This window comes from Microcebus murinus, chromosome 14 (assembly GCF_040939455.1).
Source record: "Microcebus murinus isolate Inina chromosome 14, M.murinus_Inina_mat1.0, whole genome shotgun sequence".
NCBI lineage: Eukaryota > Metazoa > Chordata > Mammalia > Primates > Cheirogaleidae > Microcebus > Microcebus murinus.
This window is the reverse complement of record NC_134117.1, coordinates 27,517,883-27,545,525: the sequence shown is the minus strand read 5'-3', so window position 1 is coordinate 27,545,525 and position 27,643 is coordinate 27,517,883. Positions and strand designations below refer to the sequence as shown.

Genomic DNA, 27,643 nt, shown 5'->3' with positions numbered 1-27,643 from the left:
TGTATGAAATATCTTTTTTAATAAAACAAACTAGTTTATTCATGGAGGCATGGGTGCAAGGTCAATTTGTATTAAGTGTAACTTTAGGTTTCTTCTAAAATAATGGCTTGAGCCATGTGGACTTGACTGCCTCAAGTAATATCCTTCGGAGCCGAGCTTCCTGGGAAGCTGACCCAGTGGAGCACTTAGAATTCGGAGGTGAGTTCTTCCTGGGTCAGAGTTCATTTGGGGCACATGCTCTTGAGGTCCCTAAAGACCACATGGGCTGCATTTCGTCCAGCAGCTCCCATGACGCCTCCTCCTGGAAGGGAATCTCCTATGAACCAAGGCTCTGCATAAACCCCCAGGCAGCAGCAGGAGCAGCTCCCAGACGGCCCGTGACAACAGAGTGCACTGCATGGAGGGCTGTGCGGGGCCACGGGCAGTGGAGTCGCCTGGGACCACTGTTATAGCCAACACTGGGCCCCCTCCGGGCTTCCTGCTCCAAGGGGGTCCAGGTCCACAGTTCACAGTCTCAAAGTCTGAGAGTCTACGGGCTAGGTGCTTAACACATGAAATTAAAATTTGAGAGTAAGGCCCGAAGAGAAGCACAGACCCTTTCTGGGAGGCTGGGGCCCATGGAGCTCAGAGCAAGTGTCCGTATGAAATAAATGGTAGCCTCAGTGAGATCAGCTAGGCTTAGAATAGGCACAAGAAAGATGCTTCCGGGTCTAAAATATGGATAGGGTTAGGGACATGGGTTTCTCACAACCCCAGCTTGGAAGGGGTTGGAATTGGAGAGATACCCCCACTGGGACACACCCTCGAGCCCCCTGAGGGGCAGGTGTGAGTCCAGCTGGGGGCGCAGTCACTCACCGGGGTGGGCCCCACTGCCGCAGAGGTACAGGCCCGGGAGAGGGCAGCGGTAGCCGGAGTGCAGGGGCACAGGGCGGGCGAAGTAGAGCTGGTCCAGGGACAGGGCACCGTGGAATATGTTCTGCGGAGGCAGGGCCATTGTCATTGACGTAGGAGTGCTGCGTCTTTGCTTCCCTGGCTGGGTTTCCTCCCCCGCCCTGTTCTCCAAGGAAGGTTCTTTTCCTTCCAGGGTACTTTCTTGGGTTATTAAAATGCAGACAGGAAAGGAGATGAGATAGAATAGGCATATGCCCTGGGGCTGCGGGGCAGTTTTCCAGAGGTGTTTTTCAGGAAGGAAGAAGGGTGGGCGGCATCTTCAGAGCATGAGGAAGATGGATGGGAGAGAAAAGGGGCGACGGTAAGGGATTTGCTGTGGACTATGAATCTCCCGCATTCTGTGTCAAAATAGGAGGGTTTGACTTTTTTAGCCGCCGGCACACGTTTCCGCTCAAACATGTTTCTTTGCCAAGCCCGGACCCTGGTGTCCAAGCTCCAGCAGGATGACAGTGAATGGCAGACAAAGGGGCCACGGTTCTGCTCGCTGGCTGGGGTGACACCAGCCCCAGGCTGAGAAGGGAGGCAGTGTGGGACAAGGGGAGGGTTGGACCCGAGGGGAGGTCTAGACGAGACCAATGTCTGCAGGACGTCACCCAGGAATGTCCCTCCGTGCCCCCTCACCTCGTCCCAAACTGTGCCCCTGGCCCACCCTCAAGTCCACCCCTCCCCATCTCCCTACCTCAGTGGCCGACACCTGCTTCCTCCCCTTGGCCTCGGCCGGCCCCTCCAGACTGCTCAAGCCACCTGCCCATGCCCTCCACACCACCTGCGCCCCCGTCCCGCTGCCCGGCCTGCTCCACTCTGTGTCCGGACGGGCGCTGCCCAGTGAAACATGATGGGCACCATGTATGTAACTTTAGATTTACTAGTAGCCACATTTAAAAAGGAAAAACCAGCTGGTGAAATTAATGTCAATCATGTATTGCATTTATATCAAAATATATACAAATTGTTATCATTTCAACATGCAATCAATATAAAAGTTATTAATGAGATATCTTACGTGTTTTCCCATACTCCATCTTTGCAGGCTGTGTGCATCCTACACTCACAGCCTAGGACCCCCGAGCACTCTGTAGCCACGTGAGGCTGCTCTACACAGCCTCCTAACGGGCCTCCCTGCCTCCCATCTCTAGTTTTTGTTAGATCGAAGATCAGTCCGAGGACACGCTGCCTTAAAGAGGGGCTCGCTCTGAAGAAAGTGAGATGGGAGAGAGGACGTGGACACTGAGGCAGAAGGGCCACAGTCCCGGCGACCTTCTCAGCTGGTGCCGTCCGGCCTGGGTCTCTGTCTCCCTCCTCCCCCTTCCCTAGATCTGACCGCCTCCCTGTCCCCTCTCAGCCATGGTCTCTGCCACTGTCCTCCCGTCCTGATGAAAGCTGGCTTTGGAGGGACAAGATAAAGCCGAGAGGGCACAGTCAGGAAGTGGGGGTGCAGGAGAAGAACATGGGGAGACTCCCAGGCTTACACTCACCCCTCCGGGAAGCCCGAAGATTCTCTCCAAGTCTGGCGGCGTGAGGATGTCTCTGCCCACCACAGAGGCCTTGAAGCCTGGGGCATAGGCCTCGATCCAGTCGAACACTGGGTGCCATGCAGCAGAGAAACGAGGGGGTAGCAGCAAGAGGGGGAGGCATTATAGTTGCACAACTTGGTGAATTTACTAACATGCACTGCTACATACCTATAAGGTTTTATTTTATCATACGCAAATTATACCTCAATAAGTAAAAAACAAAAAATTCAGTCTGCAGGCAAATAAATAATTCACCCCCAAATCTATGGGTGAGCCAGGCCAGTCCCCCACTCTTTCCCACCTCCTTACCCCAACCCTAAACACAATGTTACCGTCTCCTCTTAAATATACAAGGCTTTTTTCACTTCGTCACTTTGCTCAAGCTGTTTCTTTTGCTTGGAATGAACGCCCTTTGCTGCCTGGGCAACTCCTATTCATCCTTTAAAACCTTTCTCAGTTAGTCTCCCCCACTGGTCTGTGAGCAACTTGAGGGCAGAACTGTGTCCTTTGAGCTTCCTTGGCCCAGCCTCTGAGCCCCGCAGACAGTCACTGAGCTGACACGAGGTTGCCTGGGTCCTCCCCTCCCTCTGGGACAGCACCTGCGTGTGCCAGTCCTGGAGGGGCAGTCGGGAGGAGAGCGCCCACTCGGGTCATGGCCCGCTGACACTCTGGGGACAGAGCAGTGCAGCCCTTTACCTTTGTCTGCGTAAGCGTTCCTGTCCTGCTCGTCCCAGACCTTGCCCCCCGCCAGCGTGTAGGGCGTGTACTGCGTGAAGAGGGAGATGACGTGGCAGCCGGCGGGTGCCAGCGTGGGGTCCAGCGCGGATGGGATGCACAGCTCAATCATAGGCCTGTGGCCGGGAGGGAGGGGAGGGCGCAGGTCTGAAGAGCAGCAGCACCCCCAGGAAGGGCCCCTGAGGTGGCTGGGGACACAGGGAAGGCCCCAAGAGAGAGGACACCAACACCGGGCAGTTGCTGCTACAGGGCCACTGCAGTTGTTCACCGCAAGGGTGTCCGGACCACGCCTGAGGAGCCCACCTATGCCCAGCCCTCGGGTGCACGGCCTGTCCTTGCCTTGCTCCACCACCGCTGTGCTCCAACCCGGGCGCCCAAGCCAAATGTCCCCAGGGTCCGATGGACAATGCAAATGCAACCTGTACAGGGGCCTGAGCCAGGGCGGCCAGATTTCAGCCAAGCTTAAGCTGCCCGACTGCCTTTTCCTGAGGAAGCCAACGAAACAGCTGCTGGGGCCGCCCTGACACCCAGCAGAGCTGTGACCTGCTTCCTGCCCCACCACCTTTGCCTGCCACACCTTTTCCACCTGCAGCACACCTTCCCCTCCGATCTCCATATGAGCATCCTCCAAGGCCGTGTGAAGGGCCCCTTCGCCCTGCGTCCCCCAGTTACAATGTCCTCTCTGAGCTTGGAGTCCACCAGGCAGGTGGGCTTGTCTCTCCCCATCGGATTCTGCAATAGCACCCAATCACAACAGGTGTCCTGCCCGCTTCTCCACACAGTGGCCAGGGTGGTCTCTTTAAAGTAGGAATCAGGCTCTGCACAAACTCCCCTGGAGTAAGAGCCGAGAGCAGCTCACTAGACCTCACAGCGTCCAGCAGCTGTTTCTCAGACCCTGCACTCCAGGTTCTCTGTCTCCAGCCATCTGGCCTCGTCCCCCGGCCTCCAGCACAGCAGCACACTCCTGCCCCAGGCCCTTTGCACCTGACCTTCCCTACATCTAGACGCTCTTCCCTAGATGCCCACAAGATCTGCAGTCTCCCTTCCTTCAGATGCCTGGCAAGGAACGGCAGACCCTCTTCCCCCAGTGTGCTCCTCTCCATAGCGCTCATCGTCAGGGCCGGCTGGTCCTGCCTCCCCCCAGAGAAGGTCAGAGATCCGAGGCAGAGGCCCTGCTGACCCTGCTCACTGCTGTGTGTCCAGGTCCTTGCATCAAGCCTGGCAGAGGAAGGGCCCCACGATAATTATGAGTGGATACATGTGCTTTGCCCCCTGCCCTTCTCTGCAGGCACATGTCTTCTTCACCGTGTGCCGTGGACACTCCTGTGCTGTCTTGTCATGAGCTGTGTGTCGATTTCCCACCCCTGCCCGGCCCCAGCTCTCCAGCCCGCACACAGTCCCGTGCCTGGCACTGAATAGGTTTCAGCTGTGTTTGTCACACAATGGGCAGGATGGAAAGACACCTGCTCCTACAGCGTCCCCGACTGTTCCCAGAAGGATGGAGACAACTGTGGCTGGGGGTAGGAAACACATTTAGGAGTTGTGCATGAAAGCAGCTTACAGAAATAAGAGAAGACGAGGGACAGGGACCTCAGTGGGTGTGTGCCCTCTGACGGGCTCTGAGTCAGAGAACCTCCTTTTCTTCCCCAGAAAGCATTTCCTCCCCTTCCTCCCCAATGCCGGTGCTGTCTCTGCAGTGCTCTGCCCCTTCCGCTAACCTGCGATGCTCCCGTGTGTCCTGCTCTTCACCCTGTGCTCACCCTGGTCCTCAGATTTCTTGCCTGGCCTGCACTTCCTGCACTTCGAATGTAAATATGGATGCAGGAAAATCCTAAGCCACCGTGAAGACTAACACCAGATGGAAGAGGCCACTCCCTGCTGTGTCTGGACATGGACAGCCACCCGCCACCCCGGGCCCATGTGTAAGAACATCAGGGGATGCAAAGCCCAGGCCCACCTGCGGGAAGGCAGGCCGTCCATGGCGTCTTCGAAGGCCTGCTGGAGGAGGAGGCTGTCCTCGCAGTTCAGGTGGATGGAGCACTGGTGATGCGGCAGCGGCCGCCCCCCGGGAGCACTGGGGGCTGCCAGGAAGTTGGGCAGCCTGTCTACAGCCACTGAGGGGCACAAAGGGAGGGTCAGGTGCCAGCCGCCAGGGCCTCCCTCTGCAGCTGGCACCTGCTCCTCCAAGCAGGGGACTGGGAGCAGGAAAGTGTGAGCAAGTGTTTCACCTTCAAACTGGGGACAGGCGGAGGGAGGGAAGGGAGATGAGGGTGTAGGCTGGTTGTTCCCAGACCTGGACAGTCCTTACTCAAATATGTCAAAAGAGCCAGCCCTGCAATCTGGTGTGCCTCTTACCATTGATCTTGGTGACAGGAGACCGGGTGTCCAGCTGAGAGATTCTTTCCACGAACTCCTCTGGAAGCCACTCCTGGAAGGACAAAGCCCCGTGAAAGGCTGGAGATGTCCAAGGCCCCAAGGAAGCTGCCTTGGTTTCTTTGCTCACGAAGGTCTCTCAACCTCCGCTCCCCAAAATACTCTTTATCCTTCAGAGCTCAGCCTAAACCACCTCCTCTGTGAAGCCTTCCTGGATCCCCTCCTGCTCAGTACCAACCAATTTCTTGCCCTGTGCCCCACAGCAGTCCTGCCTGACTAGCTCACACCTCTCCCTGCCCGGGGGAGGGCCACGTTTGCAGGCTTCCTTTCGCTTCTTGTCTCTGTGCTCCTGGAAGTCCCGATTATCTCAGAATGGCCTTTACAAGGTGCTTTGCACTGATGTGTGTTCAATTTTACTAGTGGAATCACTCAGAAAAAGTGGTGCCTTGTTCCTAAGAATAGCACCAAGAATGGCTGGGAGCTCCGTGCTCATATACACATTAGCATACATTTTGGGGACAGGAAAGGTAGAGTCAATTGCAAAACATTGCCCCAAATGCTCGCCCTCCCTGTGTGTGCACCCTCCTCCCTGTAACTTGGTGGTGCCCTCCCACGCTGGCTCTGGGCTCAGCCATGACACCGGCTTTGGCCAATGCTAGGAAATATGATGCAAGAGATCAAACAATACGATGCCTGCATGATGGCGCTTGCTTTTGTCCTCTGTCAGACCCTGAGAACATGCCTGGACTACAGAGCTGGAAGACGAGAGACTCATGCAGTGGAACTGAGTCACTCCCATTGTCCCAGCAGAGACCATCCTGGACCAGCCACCCCCAGCCAAACGAGCGAGTCCCGCCAAGGTCAGCAGAGCCTACTCGCTACCTCCCGGCTCACCGCACGGGCACGAGCAAGCCCACAGCAGCTGAAGTCAGCCAAGATCTACCACATTCTCCAGATCTGGGTGCTAATACTTCTTGTTGTATGCTCATAAGTTTTGTGGTTGCTGGTTCATTGCTTATTTAATAATCATTAATATTACAATAGATAATTGACAGAGGGAAGCAATCAGGACAGCAGGAAACTTGTGGAAATAACTCTGGGTGGAAAGTCAAACGTGGGTTCCAGCTCTGGCTCTGCCCCTTGCCAGGGTCACCACGCCTCTCAGGCCCTTTTCCCTCACCTGTGCAGCTTCTTCCCTGTTTTCCACCTGCCCGTTACCCGCCTGCTTCCCCAAGTACAGAGACTTGCACCTGCGCCTCGCACTCTGAGGCTCCGGTTTTCCACCCCGTCTTGGCGACATCCAACCTGCACACGCCCGCCTCACCTGTGGCACCAGCTTCAGGAAGGTGACCTGCGGCGACGCGTTGGACAGCACCACTCTGCTCCTCACCTCCGTGCCGTCTCGCAGCACGACTCCTCGCACACGGCCTTCGCTGCTCACCTGCACTTTGGCCACCGCCTGGAGCCCACCAGAAAGAGGCCCCAGGACCCCCAGGAAGGGGGATCCAGGTTGGAGCTTGTAGGATGTCCCCTGTCTGCTGCTCCTAGGCACTCACAGCTTCCGCGTCCCAAATCCACCCACCAGGCGCTGCAGCTTCTCCATGAAGCCCTAAGCCACCCGCCAACATGAAGACTCAGCCCAAACGTGGCTTAGTGACCAGCGAACTCGAAGGGGGTGGTCAGAAGAATTGGGACCTCACTGGCAATGGATCAGCCACCAACAGGCCGTGCAACCTTAGTCTTGGATTCGGAGCCCCATCTTGTTCAGCAGTAAAGCAGGGGACCCTCCAAATCCTAGGCGTTCTATCCTGGGATCTGTGCCCATAGTTGGGGTGGCGTAGGGAAGCTGTTCACCTTTTCAGTGAAGATACTTGCTCCGTGCGTGGTGGCCGAGCTGGCGATGGCATCAGAGAGGGCACCCATGCCCCCCTGGACGTAGCCCCAGGCCCCCCGCATCCCTTCCAGGCCCCCCATCACGTGATGCAGCAGCACATACCTGAGGACAGACCTCCGAGTCAAGGCCTGCAGGTGGGAGTTAATCTCCTGGAGTTCTAGGTGCAAATATTCCTTTCCATCTTGACCTTGAGCTGTCCCTCTCCCATTGCCCTTCAAGGAGCCCGAGCTCTTGCAAGAGCCCTCTGCCTTCTCTCACTGCACCCTCTCCCCAGCAAGCATCTGTGTGCCCAGCTCCACCACCGATAACACGGCGGTGACACCCACACCCGCCACTCCAGGGCTCTCCTGAGCCCCAGCCCCTACATGCAGCTACCCACATTTGGGTGCTGTGCTGGCAGGCGTCATACAGCCTTCAGCTTGCCCCTGGTCCCCAGCCTGTTTCTCCTGCAGTCCTCCCTATCCCAGTGAAAGCTCCTTCAGTTTCCATCTGAAACCAGGTGTCAGCCTTGAGCCCTACCCGTCCCTGCCCACCTACACCCAACACCACCACCCACTGTGCCGTCCACAGACCCTCTGCACACACCCGAGCCTGCGGCCTCTCTCCGTCCTCGCACCGCGGCAGTGCTGCCCTCCCCGATCTCCCACTTTCCCCTGCAGGCCTCTGTCCCCCTGCAGGCCTCTGTCCCCCTGCAGGCCTCTGTCCCCCTACAGGCCTCTGTCCTCCTGCAGGCCTCTGTCCTCCTGCAGGCCTCTGTCCCCCTGCAGGCCTCTGTCCTCCTGCAGGCCTCTGTCCCCCTGCAGGCCTCTGTCCTCCTGCAGGCCTCTGTCCCCCTGCAGGCCTCTGTCCTCCTGCAGGCCTCTGTCCCCCTGCAGGCCTCTGTCCTCCTGTAGGCCTCTGTCCCCCTGCAGGCCTCTGTCCCCCTGCAGGCCTCTGTCCCCCAGACCCCAGGCCCTCATCTCAGAAGCCAGCCTGCTGCAGCCGCTTCTGCGTCTCCTTCCAAAGTGTCTCCTTCCAAAGCCTCACCAGCTGGGCGCTGCTCTCAGGGGAATGCCTGTCTCCTCAAGTGGCCTCCAGGGCTGCTGGCCAGCCTGGCCCTGGGCACACCTCACACCCCACTCTCCTCCCCAGCAGGCCTCGCGGTTCCTCGCGTGAGTCCCACGTTCTCTGAAGCCCAGCATTTGCACCTGCTGCTCTCTCCCTTTCCCCCTCGTCTTTTGTTTAGCTAACTCCTCTCGGCCTTCTGGCCTCAGACCAAACGTGTCTTCCTCATGGAGGCCTTTTGGCACCCTGGCCCGGGCTGTCCCCCCACTGTGCCTCCTGTCACAATGCTCAGCCACTTCACTGCCATCACTCGCTGTGTCTGCGTGCCCCGTTAGGGTTTCTGCTCTGTTCACTACCGGCCCCTTGCACGTTGGCCCCAGCACCTAGCAGAGGCCAGTGCTCCACAAATACTTCTTGAAACAATTAATGAAACAAATGACTTAAAGGCACATTTCACAAACTAAGCTGTCGCTAAGCCTCCCCGAGACCCAGGGACAGAAGAACAGGAGGCCCCGGCTGGAAGGTCCACGTTGCCAGTTGATCACAGGCTTGGCCAAGGTGGACCAACTGCTGCCGAGCCCCCTTCTCCAGCCCTGGCGAACCCAGGGCTGGCTTAATGTGTGTTGAAAACCCCGTCCCAGGGTGCTCTCATCCCTCGAGAGAAAAGCCACGTAGACAGCTTCTAGCTGCAACTTCTGGAGCACTGGAAACGGCCCCACACTTGGCAGCGTCCTTTATCCCAACACACACACACACACACACACACACACACACACACACACACACACACACACATACACACGCGCCCGTCCACGTCCACGCCTGCTCCTACAGGGCTCGGTAAGTCAGTCCGCGGCTGCAGACTTTGCTGTGTCTGACTGCCACCTCTTGGACTGGGCTGTAAACACATGCCCCTCCCGCAAAGGGACAGGCAGCTCCCTGTCCCTACAAGGGTGTCTGTGTGTGCCCTGGGGCCGGGGGACAGGAACAGGGGGAGGAGGGACTGCAGGCCTTTGTGGGAGTTGGTGGGGGAGGGGAGGGAGGAGGGGGAGGAGAGAAGACATTAATGTCGAGATATCACAGTAGGAGATGGTGGAGAGGCTTTTCTTAGAGAAGCGATAGAAAGCAGTAGCCGAGAAGGAAGAAATGGGGGGGGGGCAGTCTGACAGCTGGGGCTGTAAATCAGCTCTCCACTTACTAGCTGTGTGACTTTGGGCAAGACACTTCCCCTCTCTGAACCCCAGTTCTCAGATGTTGCTTAACCATGTTTGAAGTACTTGGCTTAGAACCTGGCTCATTGGGCGAGCTCAGTGTTCTCCCCCTTGTTGGGGAGTGTGCCCTGCTTCTGTGAGGGCCTGTGCCCTACCTGAACCCCCTCACTCACCCGCTCCCCTGAGTGCGGGGACTTGCCATGGCTCCAATCACAGCATCTGTTGCTAGAGTGGCTTTTAGAGGCTCTGACTCAAACCACTGATCCAGCACCTGGACAGCAAAACAGCAGGGAGAAGGGCTCAGGGCCCTCGATGGGAGGGGGCCTGGTCGGGGGGAGGTGGGGGACCGCTCACCTTGGCAATGGGAGCCGTGAGGACCTCGTAATACTGGGGGAGCTGGGCCCCCAGGATGCGGCCTAAAAGGGAAGATAAGATCCACAGACGTAAATTGAGACGGCAATAAAGAAACACTCTGACCTGGTCCCAGGAGATAAAAATGGCAGGAGGCTGAGACTTTCTGGTGGGAGGCAGTGTAGTGGGGGACCCATCCGGTTTGAGTCCTGGCCGTGTCTCTCACTAGCTGCACGGCCTTGGGCACAGTTTTAACATCTTTGAACTTGTTTCTTTATCTGTAAAATGGGAGTCATATTTTATACCTCCAAGGGCTACTGTGAGGATTAAGCAAGATACATAAAACATTTGCAAGTACATAGGCACTTCATGCATTTTGGCTGCCAGCATCATTTTTGGAAAATTTTTAACTTGTACCTTATTCCTTTACTCGGAACACTGTGTGGCCCATGCCCTGGGAGATAGCTGGCGTGGCTAGTCCATTCCTCTGACCCTGATCCAGACAGTTTCAGAGAGTAACTAGGCATTAAGGTCTTGAGGGCAGGGATCACAGTCTCTAGCCATTGCAGCTCCTGTGCCGCGCTCGGCGTCTGGCACACAGTAGTAGCTCAGCAAATGTTTATTGCATGGTTTTTGCACCAAGCTCCTTGGACTGCTTACCTGAGGGGCAATGTCTCCTTGTGGCATTTGCAATAGACTCCACTGGCTCCTCACTCTTTCCATGTAACTCTGCAGTGCCCCCCACCCACCAAAGCTGGGTTGGCCTGCCTGCTCCTTGACTCTGGGCTCATCCGTGGGACTTGCTTGGCCAACAGAGTGTTTGCAGATGTGACACCAGCTGAGGCTTGTCCTCTATGCTTCTGCCATTGATGCGGTAAGACTAGCAAGCTGCTTCCGAGAGCAGGATGAGGGTACCTGGGGCAGAGGTGCCCCCGCCCAGCTCAGCTGAGCCAGCTATTGCACAGACTCATGGGAAATAAATGCTTATATGCCACTGGAGTTTTGTGTTTTTTTTTTTTTTTTTTTTTTTTACCATAGTTAACTGATTTGTTATTTTTCTAGGATATATTAATAGTAGCTAAACTGGTGTGTATACCCTAGAGGTGGGGTAGAAAATAATAGCAGCCTGGTGAGCCTTCCCTTCTCATACCCGTGGCAGACATTACTAATTGATCACAGAACTTTTCCTTGCTGAGCCCAAATCCAGCATCCTTCTCATATGTGGGCTGCTCTTCAAATTCTCTTGGCCCCTGTGTCTTATTCTAGCCCTGGCCATGGTGACGAGCTCCATGCAGGCTTTGATCAGCATCACACAGCACAACCCCACACCATCTCGCTTCAGTCCTGGAAAATGCATCTCTTCGTTTTCTTCCCTGGAGCTCCACTGGCACCGTGTCAGGACACCCATGGGAACCCACCTGGCACCCCCAGATGCATAGCCCAGATGAGTGGGAGTTAATGGGGGGACAGAACCCAATGGATAAATATTTTCCTTTCCTTCTCCCAAGAATGTTCCTCAAATGCATCTCATAAGGCTTCTCAGAGGGTGTGCAGGGTCCGGCACCTTGTCACCCTCAGTGGTGGCCAGGGCAATGCCACAGCCTGGCATTGACTTTCCCTCTGTCCACTCTCACTCCTCCTTTCCCCTGTTTTTGTGCCTTAGGATCACCCTTCGAAATAAACTACTTGGACATAAGCTCTTGTCTCAGGCTCTATCTTTAGGGCACCACCCTTAATTGATCGCAGCCTATTAATTGATCTCAGTTGGCAGGCTGCCCTGGAGGTTCAGGCTCATGTCCAGGCATCGGGAAAATGGGCTCACCTCTGTGAAGGTCACTCATGCCCCGAGGCCTGCACTCTGGACTTACCTGCCTGCAGCAGGGGCTTGAGGGTGGAGAGCGACCTGACCCTCTGCAGCAGGGAGCCACGCTGGAAGGCCGCCAGGTCCACGGGGGCTGCATCCAGCAGAGGGTCAATGGCTAAAGCCAAGCGACTCATGAACTCCTCGTATCTGGGAAAGGCCTGGAACAGAGCTCTGAGTCAGGCCGGCTGGCCAGAGCCCCACATGGACATCGCCCCCACCCTGGCCCTCCATATGGCCCGCTGCACCACGCTGAGCCTTGACAGTTCTGCAGGCCTCACCGCCTGCAGCTCAGCTTGGCTCTGCTGGGCCCCCAAGTCTAGGTCTCGGTGTCAGCATCAGCACCGGGAAGTGTGCGCCAGGGGAGGCCAGAGAGATCCCGGGCAACAGGAGAGACACCTGGGATGGCAACAGGGACCTGGGGCTGATGCTGGCCAACATGTTGTCAACCACAGAAAACCCGCGAGTATCCCAAGGTGTGGCCTCCGTGATCACCGTAAAACCACCTACAAGTTTCTTTTTCCTGTCCTTCCACACTTTCACGTTACTAGTAACAGACCTCTTCACCTGTCGCCCTGCGTGCCGACTGTTCCCTTCCGGTCCTTAGGCCTGACTGCCGTCTCATCACACGCAGGGACAGGAGCCGCCTCCTCTCACTCCTCAAGCCCCCACCACAGCCTGGTTTCCACACCCACCCTCCTTTCCGGGACAGACACAGGAGCAGGGACAATGCTGTGCCCCTGGGTCCCTACCTTGACTCTTAGCCCAGAACTTTTAACTTTGGTCTCTCTCTACCCATGGCCATATCCATGGCATTTTAACACGTGTCACATAAAGAAGAGCTCCATGCTGAAATACATCTGAGAAGTCTTGGTGAAAATGAAGTTAAACAGCTTTCTCTAGAGCAGGCTCTTAATATGACAACACGCAAAGACACCAACGGGAACCAGGCTCCTCGCTTTCCACCACGGGAGGTGGCTCCTGCCTCCTGGCTGTGTGGTCACTAGTGGGCAGGGCCACGGCCACAGTCCCGCAGGCCCAGGGCCCCGGCCTGGTGCTGAATCCACTTCCGTGCATCTGAGATGGGTGGGACGTGGAGGAGAAGGTGGGGACGGTGGTCCCCAGCCTGCAGCTCCAAAAATCACTGGAGAAGCACTTCCAAAAAGCCAAGCTTCCCCGGTGGTTGTCTGTGCTAAGTTTAAGCCAACTTTAGATTGACTCATCTAGGCAAAGCTACCCAATGGATCCCAATGAATGCAATCTGAAGGAAAAAAACATACCCTCTTCTCACCTTTCACCAGCCCTGCACACCCTACACCCTCGCAGACACACTCTTGCCATGAGCTGCCAGGATGGTGTCTCGAGATGCCAAACTGCATGAACATGACTGCCAGTCTCTTGTCCTAAGTTCCTGACCCAGTTTACTCCATCCTAAATTGCCTCTGCTCACCCCTCATCCTCCTCTCTGGCTTGCCTGTGGATAACCACTGGGAATTGGGTCTGAAAGCAGGAGCGACATGAACACACACAGCATAAGGACACACCAGCGGGTGCCCTTCTGACAGCCGGCATGCGGAGACCAACTGAACACACATGGGTGTGGGGGCCTCCGTTGTCCACGGGTCTTAATCACCAGCCTCCGTCCCCTTCTCTCCTCAGTGCCCGAGATCAAGCGCACACTGGAGCCCTCTCGGGAGGTGGGGTGTCCTGTCCAAGCCCCTGTGGCCTTTGGACAATGTGTTCTAGGAAAATCCAACCAGGCCCATCTTCTCTGAGGAGCCACCTCCAGGCCACGAGGGAGGAGGAGCTCGGTCACGGGTCGCTTTCCCTACCTGGGCATCCTTCTGCGAGAACTGGGCGATCTGCTTCTGGTTTTCCGCCATGTCTGTGCCCAACAGAAGGGACCTGGGCACTTTGCCTCCCGTGCCCTCTTCCAGCATGGGGCTGAAGGAGTAGGGGTTCCGCAGATGAAGCCTCAGCCCGTGTTCCTGCAGAACCAACAGCACGGGCCGCACGTTAAGAGATCTGTGGTCTCTGCCCGAGACCTTCTCTGATTGTGTTCGTGTGACCGTTTAGGTGCCTGCGTGCAGGTTCCCAAGCTATGTGGTCCTGCTTCTGTTTTCTTAAGATATAAGTTTATAAAAAGCCTCTTGCCCAGGCACCCTAGGGTGGGCCATACCACACCGCACCCCGTCATGCTCATCTACGCCAGCGACTGTAGTAGGGTTTACACTGATCATCTCACACCAACTCTGTAAGTACAGTCATGCTGCCTAACGACAGACACATGTTCTGAGAAATGCGTGATTAGGTGAGTCTGTCATGTGGACACCATGGAGTGCACATACACAAATCTAGATGGCATGGCCTGCTGCACACCTAGGCTGCGTGGTGTGGCCTGTTGCTCCCAGTCTGCAAACCTGTCCGGCCTGCGACTGTGCTGAACACTGTAGACAACTGTAACACGATAGTAAGCATTTGTGTATCTAAACATACCTAAACACAGAAAAGGTACAATAAAAATATGGTGCAAGAGATAAACTGCACACCTGTACAGGGCACTGACCATGAGTGGAGCTTGCAGGACGTGAGGCCGCTCTGGGAGGCGGTGAGCGAGTGGCGAGTGAATGAGGTGGCCTGGGACACTACTGTACACTACTCTAGGCTTTGCAAACACTTTGGCTACACTAAGTTTATCAAAAATCTTTTCTTTCTTCAGGAATAGTTTAACCTTAGTCTATTGTAACCTTTTCACTTTATAGACATTTAACATTTAGCTTAAAACACAAATACACTGTTCAGCTGCACAAAAATATTTTCTCTTTATATCCATATTCTGTGAGCTTCTATTTTCAAAATTTTTTATTTTTTACTTTTTAAGCTTTGTTGTTGTAAACTAAGATACAAACACACACATGAGCTTAGGCCTATGCAGGGTCTGGAGCACCATTACCACTGTCTTCCACCTCCACGGCTGGCCCCACTGGAAGGCCTTCAGGGGCAGCAACACGCGTGGGGCTGTCGTGCCCTATGACAACAGTGCCTCATTCCACAGCAGCTCTGAAGGGCCTGCCTGAGGCTGTTCTGCAGTTAAACTTTTTTTAATGAGTAGGAGTACACTCTAAAATAACAAAAAGTATACTATATTAAATACATAGCTATTATCATTATCGAGTATTATGTGCTGCACACAACTGTATGTGCTATACTTTTATACAGCGGGCAGCGCTGTAGGTTTGTCTACACCAGCATCGCCACCAGCACGGGAGAATGTGTGGCACTGACATGACAATGGCTATGACATCACTAGGTAACAGGAACTTTTCTGCCCCGCCATAATCTTACGGGACCATCGTCATGCACACGTGGTCCGTCTTTGACAGAAATGTCACGCAGTGCATGATGCGTTGTCATCCCCATTGTACGAATGGAACAACAGAGGCTCAGAGGAGCTAAATAACTTGTCCCAGGTTCACTTTAGGAGGTGAGTCTGGGTTTCAAAACCACATCTCTGTGACTCCAAAGCCCTGGCTTTCAGCCTTGGTCTGTAACTACCCTATTTCAGAAATAAATAATTAAACTTTAGAAAGACACAATAAAGCAATGGTTATGTGAAAATCCATACTTACAAAGTAGATAAATTATTCACATCAGAAAATTTTATTTACTTTTCAGACTCATTTACTCCAGGTTTACTTTAAATGGAAGGTCCCTCGATGCACTTAAAATATGATTTGATTTGCAAATATTTGGTTAGTGCACAGAACGTCCCAAGAGCACATCTACTTCTTCGAAGGAGGCACAGATAGAACTAACGGGCCTGTGCTGCCTCCACAAATACGCTACTGTCCCGCCGTCTAGAGCCTTCTTCCTTCCCCAGACCCCGGGCCTGCTCCTCGCCGCTTTGAGGTCTCTGCTCAGACGCTGCCGCAGCAGCCAGGCTGCCCCTCGCCACCCCAGCATAGCCGGTCCCCTCGCCCTGCGTTACTTTTCTCCAAAGCACTTGTCACCACATGGCTAATTACATATCTGGTTTTTGCTTGTCTTGCCCGAGTAGCATGTAAGCTCTCTGGGGTCGGGGCATTCATTGTCTGTTGTGCTCACAGCAACACAGGCAATAAGTTACTCTGTTGACTGAATGTATGAGCGCTGGATCACAGACAGGTATGGCCCCAGAGGACAGAAATGATATCTGTGAGTAGAAGTTTTAGGAAAGCACAAGGAAACAAACAAAAAAATAAACCCCAAACCCCAGGCTTTTCTAACTATTATAGCTGGGGTTGCCCCAAACCGGAGACATTCCGGAGGGGCAGGCTCCCCACGGCATCCAGCATCCTTTGGCAGATTCCAAACTGGCAGGGCTTGGGCTGGGAGCCCTCGCTTCCCTCAACAGCCAAGCGGGAGGAAGAATGGGAGCTGACAATTGCAGAGCCCGTACTGCGCACCAGGCTCTGCGCTGGTGACTGTCAATCTCGTGGTTGCCTTCACCACCCGGTCTCACAGACGAGGGAGATGCGGGGACTCAGAACCAGCCAGCTGGGTTCCAGAGGCCTGTGACCACGACCCCTACGAACTGCAAAGGGCTGGAGGCGCGGGAGTCTGAGCAGTGTCACTAGTGAGAGTCTGAGCAGTGTCACTACCAAGAGTCCCCAGGCAGCACATCAAGCTCGAGAGCAAGGAGTCGTCAGACCTCGGCTGGAATTCTTTGTCATTTTCCAGCCGTATGAACCTAAGCCCCTGAATCTCAGCTCCCTCATCATAAAGCGGATGCTCATCTCCAGGCGAGGCTCAATCGAGATAGAGAATTGAAACCTGTAACCCAAGATGTGACCCTGGTAAAATACATGCTCTCCACTATTGTTTCGGAAACTATTCTTGGAAAGAGCTTAGCTGCCCTCCAGTTGCCAATGTCATGTGCAAGCAAGGTGCTCCATCCTCCAGGGGGTTAGTTCTGTGTCTCACGCAGCAAGACTGCTTCTCCCTTGATGTGGGCGCCACACTCCCATTAATGTGGCCCAAGTTGAAGGTTAAATTGTGTAATCAGTTCACTTGGGAGCTTCTAGTTAAAGGAACACTATGGCAAATACCATTTTCAGATGAGTAACTTTTCTTTTTAATAAAGAGAATTATCTAGTGAAAGTCTATTCTGTGATTCTTGGTCTTCCTGAGTTAGGTTTGTCAAAAGAAGGGTCAACTCCACCCCCACTCCCCAATATCTGAATAACTGGTGCATTTGCAAATTGCCTTCTGCTGTAGTCTGGCATGGACTTGATATAGGAACGTGGACCCCAAAACTGGGGTCAGGCCTGAGGGCCAAGTGGGTTCTTGGCTTCACACAGGAAAGAATTCAAGAGTGAGCCAACACAGTAAGGCAAAAGCAAATTTACTGAAATAAGAAAAGAAAAAAAAATGAGACTACCCCATAGAAAGGGAAGCAGCTATTTCTCAGAGCAACAGAGAGTAGCACTTTGTGAGTTTCTGGGGTCTTATTTTACATATTCTATTTAATTTCATGTTAAGCAGAGGAAGGATTATTCATGATTTCTGGGGAATGGGTGGGGAGTTCCAGGAACCAAGGGTCCCTCCCCGCTTTAAACCATGCAGGGAAACTTCCGTGACTTGCCATGGCATTTGTGAACTGTCATTGCACTGGTGGGAGTTTCTTTCATAAGCTAACACATCACAGGCAGGGTATGATGAGCAGTCAGGGTAACCTGAGGTCACTTTTCGTGGCCATCTGGGTTCCAGCTGGTTTTGGCCGGTTTCTCTGCCTTCTCTTGTCTTATCAGAGACCTTGGTTCATGTCTTAGGACTAGCAGGGCCTGCCGTTTCCGTAGCTCGGACTGAAGACCAGCAGCCCAGCCCAGGCCTTGGCCAGATTTCATCCAGACTAGTACCAGGGTGTGCACTCTCTCTCAACAGCACAAAGAACTCCTTTAGGTGAGCCAGTTAGAGCAGCCAGAGAGCTGAGAACAGTGGCAGAACATCTTATTCACTTGAAACTTTGAGTTTAGAGCAAAGTTGGTGCTACTGCGTGCGGCAGCTGCTTTGCAGATGGCACCAAGAGCCATTTCCTCAGTGGCAGGTGGCAGAGGCATCAAGCAGGCAGGGGCCATGTCAGCTTCAGGAAAGTGGTGTTGGAGTTTATATTAATAACAGAGGCATGAAGGGGGAAGGGTGCAGAGGGGGCGGGGGCAAGCCTGTGGCCAGAGGTTGGTGGACTGAGAGAGGTGAACAAGGCCAGATGCCATTTCCAGGCTCCCAGCACACAGCCCAGGAGCCAGAAGAGGTGACAGTCCCTGGCCAGCGTCCTGCTCAAGCCACTAGGAAAGGAAAGCAAGCTCCAAAGTTCACGTGGGCAGAAACAGCGCTCACGTCCCGCGGCAGCTGCGCAAACTCAGGCAGGGTGGGCTGGTGTGGGGCTGAGGCTGGCAAAGCTCACCCTTCAAGGGGTCCCATTTGTGTGTGAAATTTCTCCATTTTAAGACACTGGGTGGACTAAACAAAACCCATCTGTGGGACCGCAGCAGGGAGACCACGTGGGGTCAGACAAACCCTCGGAGGGAGGAGACCTGGGTGCGGGAATCGCCTCGTGCACACAGTGGAGCCTCCACCCACCCCCAGTGGGAAGACAGAACTGCCGCCCCCACCTTGGGGCCTCGGCGGGGAGGGGAGGGGGGGAGGGGGGCGGCTTTACCTTCAGCTCCAGGTCGGTGTAGATCTGCGGCCTCAGCAGGCTCAGGAGGTAGGATGCTCGGGAGAACTTAAACCCTGAAACCGAATCAGAGGAAGGCCATCACCAGAGGTCACCTCCCTCTGCCCCCCCCCCCCACGCTGGGGCTCACCTGGGACGATCTCCTCAGTGACAGCTGCGCCCCCGATCACATGGCGCCTCTCGAAGACCGCCGTGCGCACGCCCAGTCTCTGCAGGTACGCTGCCTGGGGCAGGGGTACACAGGGCCCTCCCTTTATCCCTCTGGCACGTCCAGGGTCCCTAGGACTGGCCTGCGGACCACCGGTCCTCAGTGCAGGCCAGCGAGCCACCCCGGCTCAGGCTGTCCCCGTCTGGGAATGCCGTTCCCTTTGTTTCCTCGTGTTCCTGCCTTTTCCGGCTGTCTTCTAAGGCCCCGCAGGCCTGCTTCTGCCCCTCCACTTCCAACTGAAGGCGACCTTCCCTCCTTGGAGGCCTGACCCCCTGGGAACTCACATTGCACCCTGCCACCCTGCCACTCTCCTGCAGGCAGAAAGCCAGCCTCATTTATCCTACGGGCACGGCAAGAGGCCACACAAGAGGTTGAACTTGTGCACGCTGAGCCAGACTGCTCAGGGCCAGCTCCTCATTCTCTCCTTCCACTGCGGCATCAGCGCCTGACCCACCTGCCTCAGTTTCCTCACGTGCAAAAATGGAGCCAATGAAAATGCCCTTGGCATTTATAAGGCTGTTGCAAGGATTAACGGGAGCAGGTCCCTAAATGGGACTTAAAATGGCCCCTGGCACACAGGATACGCTCAGTAAATGAGGCCGTCTATAGCAGAACTTTACTTTGGGGGAAAATGATGCGAGGGTTCCTATTAATTCTTCTCTACCATGTAGTGGAAAATCAGCAAATATTCATTGAATCAAGCTGGGCATGAGTCCACAGATCTAAAATGCTGGTCTTTCCAGCACTACTAGCACCAACGTGACAACAGGGAGGGTGTAGTTTAAAAGTCTGACTTTTTAAAGGTTCACTTGGCAACTGTGACATGAGTGCATCATCTCATTTAATCTGCCCCACAGCCTAGAGGGGGGCACCGTGATTCTCTCCACTTTAAAGATGAGAAAACCGAGGCTTGGTGAGGTTAAGAGCGAGCCTTAGGCTCACAGAGGTGATGGGTGGAGGTGTCTGGACCAGACGGTTTGGACACAGGATCTATACTGCTAACATACCTCACTGGGAAAGGAGACGAGCAGTCCCTGGCACCCGGGAGCTGGCCTGGCACGCGGAGGTGCCGTGTTACTCTATTAGACATAAACTCTTCCGCAGATCGGCAACCTCAAACAAGGCTACCCTGAGACCATGATAGAATGGGACAGGGCCAGCTCAGACAGAACACGGCCTCTGTGCCACCCTTCTTGGCAGCCTTCTTGGTGACTGCTGCTCCTTCAGTCGCCCTCTCCCTCCCTACGCTCAGATGTATCGAGCTGCACAGTTATAGGGCTGTCCCCACTTCCTGACAGCATTTACCCTACGACAAGCCCCTATTTTCTAGACCCTTCCTCACATCGCCAACTGAAGCTCAAATCCCATACCAGGTTCCCTCTAACTTTCCCGCCGCCCCGAGCCAGCTTGGGGAACTACGGTGTGTTCCCGGCGTGTTTGGCGCAAGGGCACTGACACTAGCCTTCCTCCGGCCGGGAACTTGCGCTGCTGAGAGCCGCCATTTGTGTAGGGCTGAACATGCCAGATCCTCACAGCAAATCGTCTGTCACCGTCACCACGGCCCTGCGAGGGCGGGTCTCTTGCTCTCATTGACTGTGGCTGGGACGGGCTGAGCGGCTCACTTTGGCCTCTGCAGGTGAAAACTGGCCAGAACTGGGCAATGAACCCAAGTTTATATTAATATAAAATCAATGTTCAAATTCACTGGTCGGCTGAGGGACAAAAGGTCCCTGTGAAATGTCAAAGTAAGACTGACACGTCAGTATTAAGGTCTAACGTAAGTCCCTCCATACTGCTGTTCCAGAGCTGCCGTTGCTTCAGGAAGGTGCTCCATGTTTGTGGCCTTGAAACCCCCGTGACCTCCTAGAGGACAGGGACGCAGAAGCACAGCCAGGGGGTGAGTGTTGCCCAGCCCAGCTTGGGATCTGGAAGCCAGCTGTGTTGGGGACCAGGGCCTGGCCCTCTGCCAGCCTGGGCTCCTCACCGTCTCCAGGGCCCCCTTTGGACACACGGCAGCTGTGTGCCCCAGGTGGGCACGTGGCCCGGACGGGGCTGGGGCGCAGGGCTCTACACACGGGGGCTGCCCAGGACCCGCAGTCAGACGCCTCCCTGGGCTCCCATCTGCTGCCAGCTACGCTGGTCCCATGCTCCCAGCCTTTCTGTCATTCCTGACACTCCCACAGGCCGTGGGAACCACTTTGCACGTCGAGGAAAGGAGAGAAAAGGAGCCCGCGATGTCCTGCTCAGCTGACTGCAGACGCACACTCAGCCCGCCAGCACCTTTTCCGTCTCCCTGTGGCCTTCATCCCACCTGCCTCCTCATGCTCCTCCCACGGCTGCCAAGAGCCACACACCCAGGGCCCAGGAAGAGGGGACGAAGGGTAGGTACTCACAGCCACCAGCCCGTTGTGTCCTGCAACGAGACAGGGGAGAGGGGACAGCGTCACTGGTCAGTGGGAAGACAGACACTGTCCCGGAGCGGTGTGGCCACCCTCCCTCCCCACTCCCGCCCACCTGCACTCGGTGTTGGAGCACCCGGCTCCACCCCGTGAAACACCTGGGCTGTAGGTGTCAGGAACCCTGTTCTTGCCCTGCTAGAAGGGTCCTGTCCCCCTGGCTTGGTCAGTGGCTCTCTGCTGGGGTGAGGGGCAAGAAGAAAGCCACGGTCACCAGACAACAGCCTCACCGGGGCTAGCACCACTCGGGGAGGGGCAGGCGACTGTCTGAGTGAGCGTCGCAGTTGGCTTGGCAGCATCTGGCACGCTGGAGCCACCCGTGCTGGCTCATGTGGAATAAATGGCCTTCCCGGGAGTGCCGGTCACTCGGGGAGCTGCTGCCAAGAGTGGCTAGTTTTGCCCAAGTGTGGTTCACAATGGGCGCCACAGTGCCCAAGAAGGCTTTATTCACATGGGCTTGTTTTTATTAATCCCCAGTGTTCTAAAAATAAAATATGAACGGTTTAAAATGAAGCAACTACACACGTACAGCCCCAGTGGGTGCCAGAGTAACGAGGTGTGCGGCAGGCGTGCCCCTGGGCCGGGAGCCCTGAATGTGGCTTTGGGAGCCCATGTCCAACACCAAGCCCACGGGCGGCGGGTGTTCCCCCAGCTTGCTAAGCTCAGGATCCCCTGGGAAGCCGTGTAACGTCGACTCCCAGACCCCTCCCCAGGGGTCTGTTAAGCACGGAGGGGTGGGGCCTGGAGCCTGATTTCTCACAAGCTCCCAGGACACTCTGGTGCAGGTGGCCTCAGAGCCACACGCCGAGCACACAGGCCCTCGGGCTGAGCCCACTGCCGCCTGCCCCCTCCCGGCTGCCGGGACACTCACTGGCAGGCAGAGAACAGGCCCCAGTGGTTCCAGCAAGGGAGGCGGGCCTGGTCTGGAACACCTGGCCCGGTTTTCTCCTTGGGCACAGACGGTCACTCTGTCTTTGAAGATGTCAGTAGACGACATGGTCAGAAGTGAGCACTGACCTGAACCCAGCGTTGCCTCAGATCAAATGCCCACTGTTAACTTGACAAATATCCACAAACTGGGCAGCAGCAACGGCCCACGTGATGGATTCTTCACAGTGAGTCGATTTTGGTTTAAATTTCCCACATGGAGACTCCCAGGACTTGAGAGGTCACTAAGCCAACTTCTCATCCATTAAAAGAATCTCTAAAACCAAGTTTTTCAAACCTCTTTGCCCGCAATCCACAGGTAGAAGTGCATTTTACACCGTGACCTGGCACTCATGCACATATAAAGTTTCACGAATGCTGTTAACTCTTACCATGTGAGAAGCATGTGATAGTCCGTCTGGTCATATTTCATCTTAAAAAGTGCTGGGTGACATACTCTCTATTTTTATGTACTTTTGAAAATGTTCGTAAGAAAGTTTAAATGCTTTCCTGGCTGGGACCCCTGGGTGGGTTGCACCTGCAGTGTGAGGAGCCCTTTTCTGACACGTGCAACCCGTGAAAGGCCACCGGTCCCAGGCTCAGCCCAGCTCCTGCCACTCGAGGAGGAGTGAGGGCACCCTCGGCCCTCAAGTCATTTGGCTGCCATGAGCCTTGCGCTTCTTCATACGTAAAACAGAGGGGTGCTAGGGATAGTGGGCGTGGTAGGGATAGTAAAGCACCTGACCCCCAGCAGACCCGCAGCAAATGTCAGCTGTTTGTCTTTTTTTTTTTTGAGACAGAGTCTCACTCTGTCACCAGGGTTAAAGTGCTGCGGCATCAGCCTAGCTCACAGCAACCTCAAACTCCTGGGTTCAAGTGATCTCCCCTCCCCGCCTCCCACAGTGCCAGGATTACAGGCGTGAGCCACCTTGCCCGTCGCTATTTGTTGTTAATTGGTGCCAAATACCAATCTTGGAAAACTAATAGTTTTCCAAGCAGCTGGGTCTAGTTTAATCATGGCATGTAAGCCCACAAATGCACAAAGAGACCTCAAATGACAAAGGTTAAGGATCCAACAACCCACGACCCCATGCCAAGTCCTGGGTGAGCCTTCCTGTGCCTTCTGGTGAGGCCCGCCACCCCGTGAAGGGGTCTGAAGCTGCAGGCTCAGCTAGTCCTCAGTGGCAGGCACGGGCTATCGCAGAGCTGCTCTGAGCAGGGCTCTGCAGCCGCCTGCGCGGGATTCACTCCCAGTGTTGGTTGGCTCCCTGCGATGACTTCCCACCACCTGGTATGAGGCCAGGAGTCTGCATTTTAACAAGCTCCTCTGTCATTCTTATGCACATTTAGTCAAATGACTAAGTCAAAGTCATCTTCAAGGTGGCATTCAGTACAGGACTGAGAGATACCCCTTATCTCAGACTGGGTTGCTCTGTTCCTCAGACCCAAAATGCCTTTAAACCAGACTCTATGTTATGTTTAGCAATTAAAGACATCATGTCAAGGAAAAGCTCACACACTGAGACTCACACCTGTGGGCAAGGCACCAAGGCAGCTGGTGACCTGGAGTCAACCTTCCCTGCTAGGAGACAGCAGGGGTGGGCTGTGACCAATGGCAGAAGGAGGCAGGGGGCTTCTCTGAGGCTAGGAGGCCTGAGGCACTTTCATTTCCTGAGCCCAGTCCTGGAGTGCTGCAGAAGGCTCCTACCAGCCCAGCAAATTTGTGAGCTGGTTGTCAAATAGCCAGTTATAAATTAAATTATATGAACTTATAATTGAATAAATTAATTAAAAAGAAGGGTAAAAAAATACTCAGAACTTACCACTTCCTAATTATTTTACTACATTTGACTATGACTTATGCTCTTGTGGTCATTTGCCCATATGTCCATATCTGGATGGTGGACATGCCATATGATGGGGACATGCCATATGAAGGGGACATGCCATATGATGGGGACATGCCATATGAAGGGGACATGCCATATGAAGGGGACATGCCATATGATGGGGACATGCCATATGATGGGGACATGCCATATGAAGGGGACATGTCATATGATGGGGACATGCCATATGCAGGGGACATGCCATATGATGGGGACATGTCATATGAAGGGGACATGCCATATGATGGGGACATGCCATATGAAGGGGACATGCCATATGAAGGGGACATGCCATATGATGGGGACATGCCATATGAAGGGGACATGCCATATGAAGGGGACATGCCATATGAAGGGGACATGCCATGATGGGGACATGCCATATGATTGGGACATGCCATATGAAGGGGACATGCCATATAATGGGGACATGCCATATGAAGGGGACATGCCATGATGGGGACATGCCATATGATGGGGACATGCCATATGAAGGGGACATGCCATATGATGGGGACATGCCATATGAAGGGGACATGCCATGATGGGGACATGCCATATGATGGGGACATGCCATATGAAGGGGACATGCCATATGAAGGGGACATGCCATATGATGGGGACATGCCATACCATGAAGTGCTACTGTGTATCTCCCCCAAGTCACACTCAGTGACCTCCTGTTGGGAACAAGAAAGGCTATGGTGGGAGTATTTACACCACAGTAATCAGCCAACAGTACACCTCAGGGCTTAATTCATTGTTTTGTGGATTGTTAGGCTTAAGAAAGTGATAGAAAATGCTAATAATGCACATTAAACTTGTGTCTTTAGCTGTTACCTTGTGTATAGCACAAAAAATGGAGGAAATATTCTTCTAGTATTAGAAAAATATTATCTGACTGAGCAAAGTCATTCCTGTCATTAAAGGGGTGAAGTTGGAACATAAATCTTTGTTGTGTTACTTAAGTTCTACTCTTTAAAGTAAATGAAAATATCGAACACCATTCCTTTTGAAAGTAGCCTCATTCGTCAGTTGCAACCATAGATTAGCTACTGAGTTTGGCAAAAGTCAAAGAAAGCATTTGGTAAGAATCACTTGGCTGCATAGAATTTAAATGAAGAGTACTGTATATTTGTAAAATTGTGCACTATACATCTTTTATTTCAGTATAATAAATGTATACGTGTGTGCACATGTGTATATGCACACACATCATACACTGTTCCCTGGGAAGGCGACTGTTAAACAACCAGCAGCTAAAGAATGCCCTGAATACATAAAAAATGAAGAAACACCAATACAGGGAAGCAACTTTGAAGTTGAATGAGTGTCCCCTGTCAGGCCTGCCACTGTCTCTATATACCCCGCTGCAATGATGCATCCGGGACCTTTTGTGAGTGTGAATGAAGGGCTGGGAGGGCAGGCAACCTGGTCCTGGGCCCACTGCCCATCCTGGTCACCCAACAGACTTTGGCACTCTGAGCCTGGAGCTCAGCAAAGTGTTGCAGGATCACCGCACAGACCCCCTAAGCGTCCAGAGGTAGTGGGGGGCTGGCATCCTCTGCAGACAGGCGGTGGGGACTCTGGGACAGACAGTGGTACCTCTGGGACTCAGTTCTATTTTTTTCCTACCTGCCCTTTATGAAAGGACGCCGGTTTCCTCTGGGGGTGGGTAACCTCAGTGGCGAGGTGGTGTTGACCAGAACTCTGGGCAGGTGGGGTGGCTGGATTTGTCCTGTCTGTTGTCCCCTGGCTCTTTCTTTCCGCCCTTACAAACCACAGGCTTTCATGGTGGAAACTAGATAATTCTGCAGGAGATAAGGGGAACCCCCTGGGGTCACCTAGTGCTCCTTTGTCATTCTAGATGGGAAGACCCAAGCCCAGAGAGGGCAAACATTTGCCCCAGACCACACAGCAAGTCAACAGCAGAGCCAGCTCCAGAACTCCAGGCGCCTGCCTGCCAGACCGAAGGCCTCGCCTCACGGGCCCTGCTCAAGAGTAGATAGCTCGGGGCTTAGGGAAGGGCCCCTCCAAGCTCTGATCAGGCTGCCTTCCCGCCCCTCAGCCCTGGCTCAGCCCGCTTTACCTGCTCCTATCACCACTGCGTCATACTCGGGCTTCAGGTCGCCCCTGGCTTCCCAGCGAGCTTGTCTCCAAGCAGGGCGGGGAGAGGCTCCCACGGCCCTGCTGAGACCTCGGCCTCCGGCAGCCATTTCTGCCCCAGGCCGCTGTGCTAGGCCAGGAATTTGGTGCAATCAGCTTTTTGTGCCCTCCCAGGCAGGGGAGGAGCGGGAGAAAGTGAGAAGAGAGGAGGAGCCATGGCCCAGCTGCTCTTTCTTAGCCTCGGGCCAGGCTCCTCCCTGCAGAGTCTGCGAGTCTGCGCTGGGCAGTCAGGGGAGGGGGATGCCACCTCCAGGACACCAGAGAGCAAAGACCAAACTGATAATTCACCAGGGCTCCTGTGCGCAGGGCAGGCCCTGTGCTGGACACGGGACACCCATTTTACAGATGAGGGCACTGAGGGGGGTGTGGGGAGTGGGGGGTGGAGCCAGAACAGGGTTTCAAAGGTCCCTCTCCTCTCTGGTGTGTCTCACTTCTCATTAAAAAATGCAGAGTCCGGGACACGCTGGGATGGGACTCCTAACAAGAGACTGCTCCGATGCCACGACCTCCAGGCTTGGGGTGGTGGTGACTGCTCTATACCTGCAGGAGGCTCCATGAGCCACTGGCCCAGGCCTCCAGAGCAGCCATTTAGCATCACCATGACCAGGGCCTTTAGCAAAACCGCAGAGAAGGCCACATTGTCGCTGCGGCCTGCGGTTCTCTCCTAGATGCACAAACACATCCACTTAACAGGCGGCTGCAGAATCTCACGAGGGCTTAGGGGCAAGTTCGCTGTCTGGAATTCCTGGGGTTTACCGTCCTCTTTTGCAGGCCTGGACATTTCTCTTCTGTCTTTTGGCACCTTTCTCATTTCCCAAGAATCCTCAAGGATTAGAGGCCACATCTGTAAATACCTTCAGCTAAAGTGCTTTCTTACTCTCCCTTGGCCTGGCTTGAATTAGGAGTGCCTTTGTTCTCCGCTGTTGCTAAGCAGACCTTTCCCCTTGCAGGAGAGCAGCACCCTGCGCTGCTCGGACGTCAGTGTGACAGAAACCTGCTCTTAGAAATGAATCTCAAAATCGGGAGAGTACATGGAAAAGGTGATTCTGAGTAAGAGGGCTTTCTGGGGACCCCTCTACTCTGAACTCAGGCGTCCCTCCACACACCCTAGGTTTATGCTGCACGTGAATCTCCCTGCTAAATCCGATTCAGGATGTTCACCCCAGTGTTATTTACGATGTAGAGAAATCAGGGGGCTGCTTAAACGAGACACATCACACGCAGCTGCTAAAAATTAAGGGAAAATATCAGGTGATAAAAGTGGATGTCCTAAACTGTGGTTTACTTTTTTATCCTTTGTGTTCTTCTGTGTTTTCCACAATTGACGTTTTTCTTAGTTTCCATCCAT

At 54.4% G+C, this 27,643-nt stretch overlaps 1 protein-coding gene across 1 annotated transcript; it reads right to left on the bottom strand.

Annotated features, from left to right (window-relative positions):
* On the bottom strand, positions 1 to 26,490 carry PYROXD2 (pyridine nucleotide-disulphide oxidoreductase domain 2). The gene is made up of 16 exons (XM_012768048.3): positions 26,219 to 26,490; positions 21,251 to 21,270; positions 18,780 to 18,873; positions 18,632 to 18,705; positions 13,767 to 13,922; positions 11,942 to 12,095; positions 10,077 to 10,138; positions 9,896 to 9,993; positions 7,428 to 7,569; positions 6,898 to 7,032; positions 5,556 to 5,628; positions 5,158 to 5,314; positions 3,162 to 3,316; positions 2,427 to 2,533; positions 856 to 976; positions 1 to 301 (listed from the first exon to the last, which is right to left on the bottom strand). The coding sequence occupies exons 1-16, from the start codon at positions 26,343 to 26,345 to the stop codon at positions 222 to 224; spliced, it is 1,755 nt and encodes a 584-aa protein (XP_012623502.1). The 5' UTR covers positions 26,346 to 26,490; the 3' UTR covers positions 1 to 221.
* Positions 26,491 to 27,643: the final 1,153 nt, after the last annotated feature.

What these genes read in the sequence shown, in the direction of transcription:
- PYROXD2 (XM_012768048.3), bottom strand. Translation starts at nt 26,345, where the DNA reads ATGGCTGCCGGAGGCCGAGGTCTCAGCAGGGCCGTGGGAGCCTCTCCC. An exon ending in GACACAACGGGCTGGTGGCT is followed by an intron (nt 18,874 to 21,250) that starts GTGAGTACCTAC and finishes CCCCTGCCCCAG; the next exon opens with GCAGCGTACCTGCAGAGACT. An exon ending in TCCTGAAGCTGGTGCCACAG is followed by an intron (nt 5,629 to 6,897) that starts GTGAGGCGGGCG and finishes TTGTCCTTCCAG; the next exon opens with GAGTGGCTTCCAGAGGAGTT.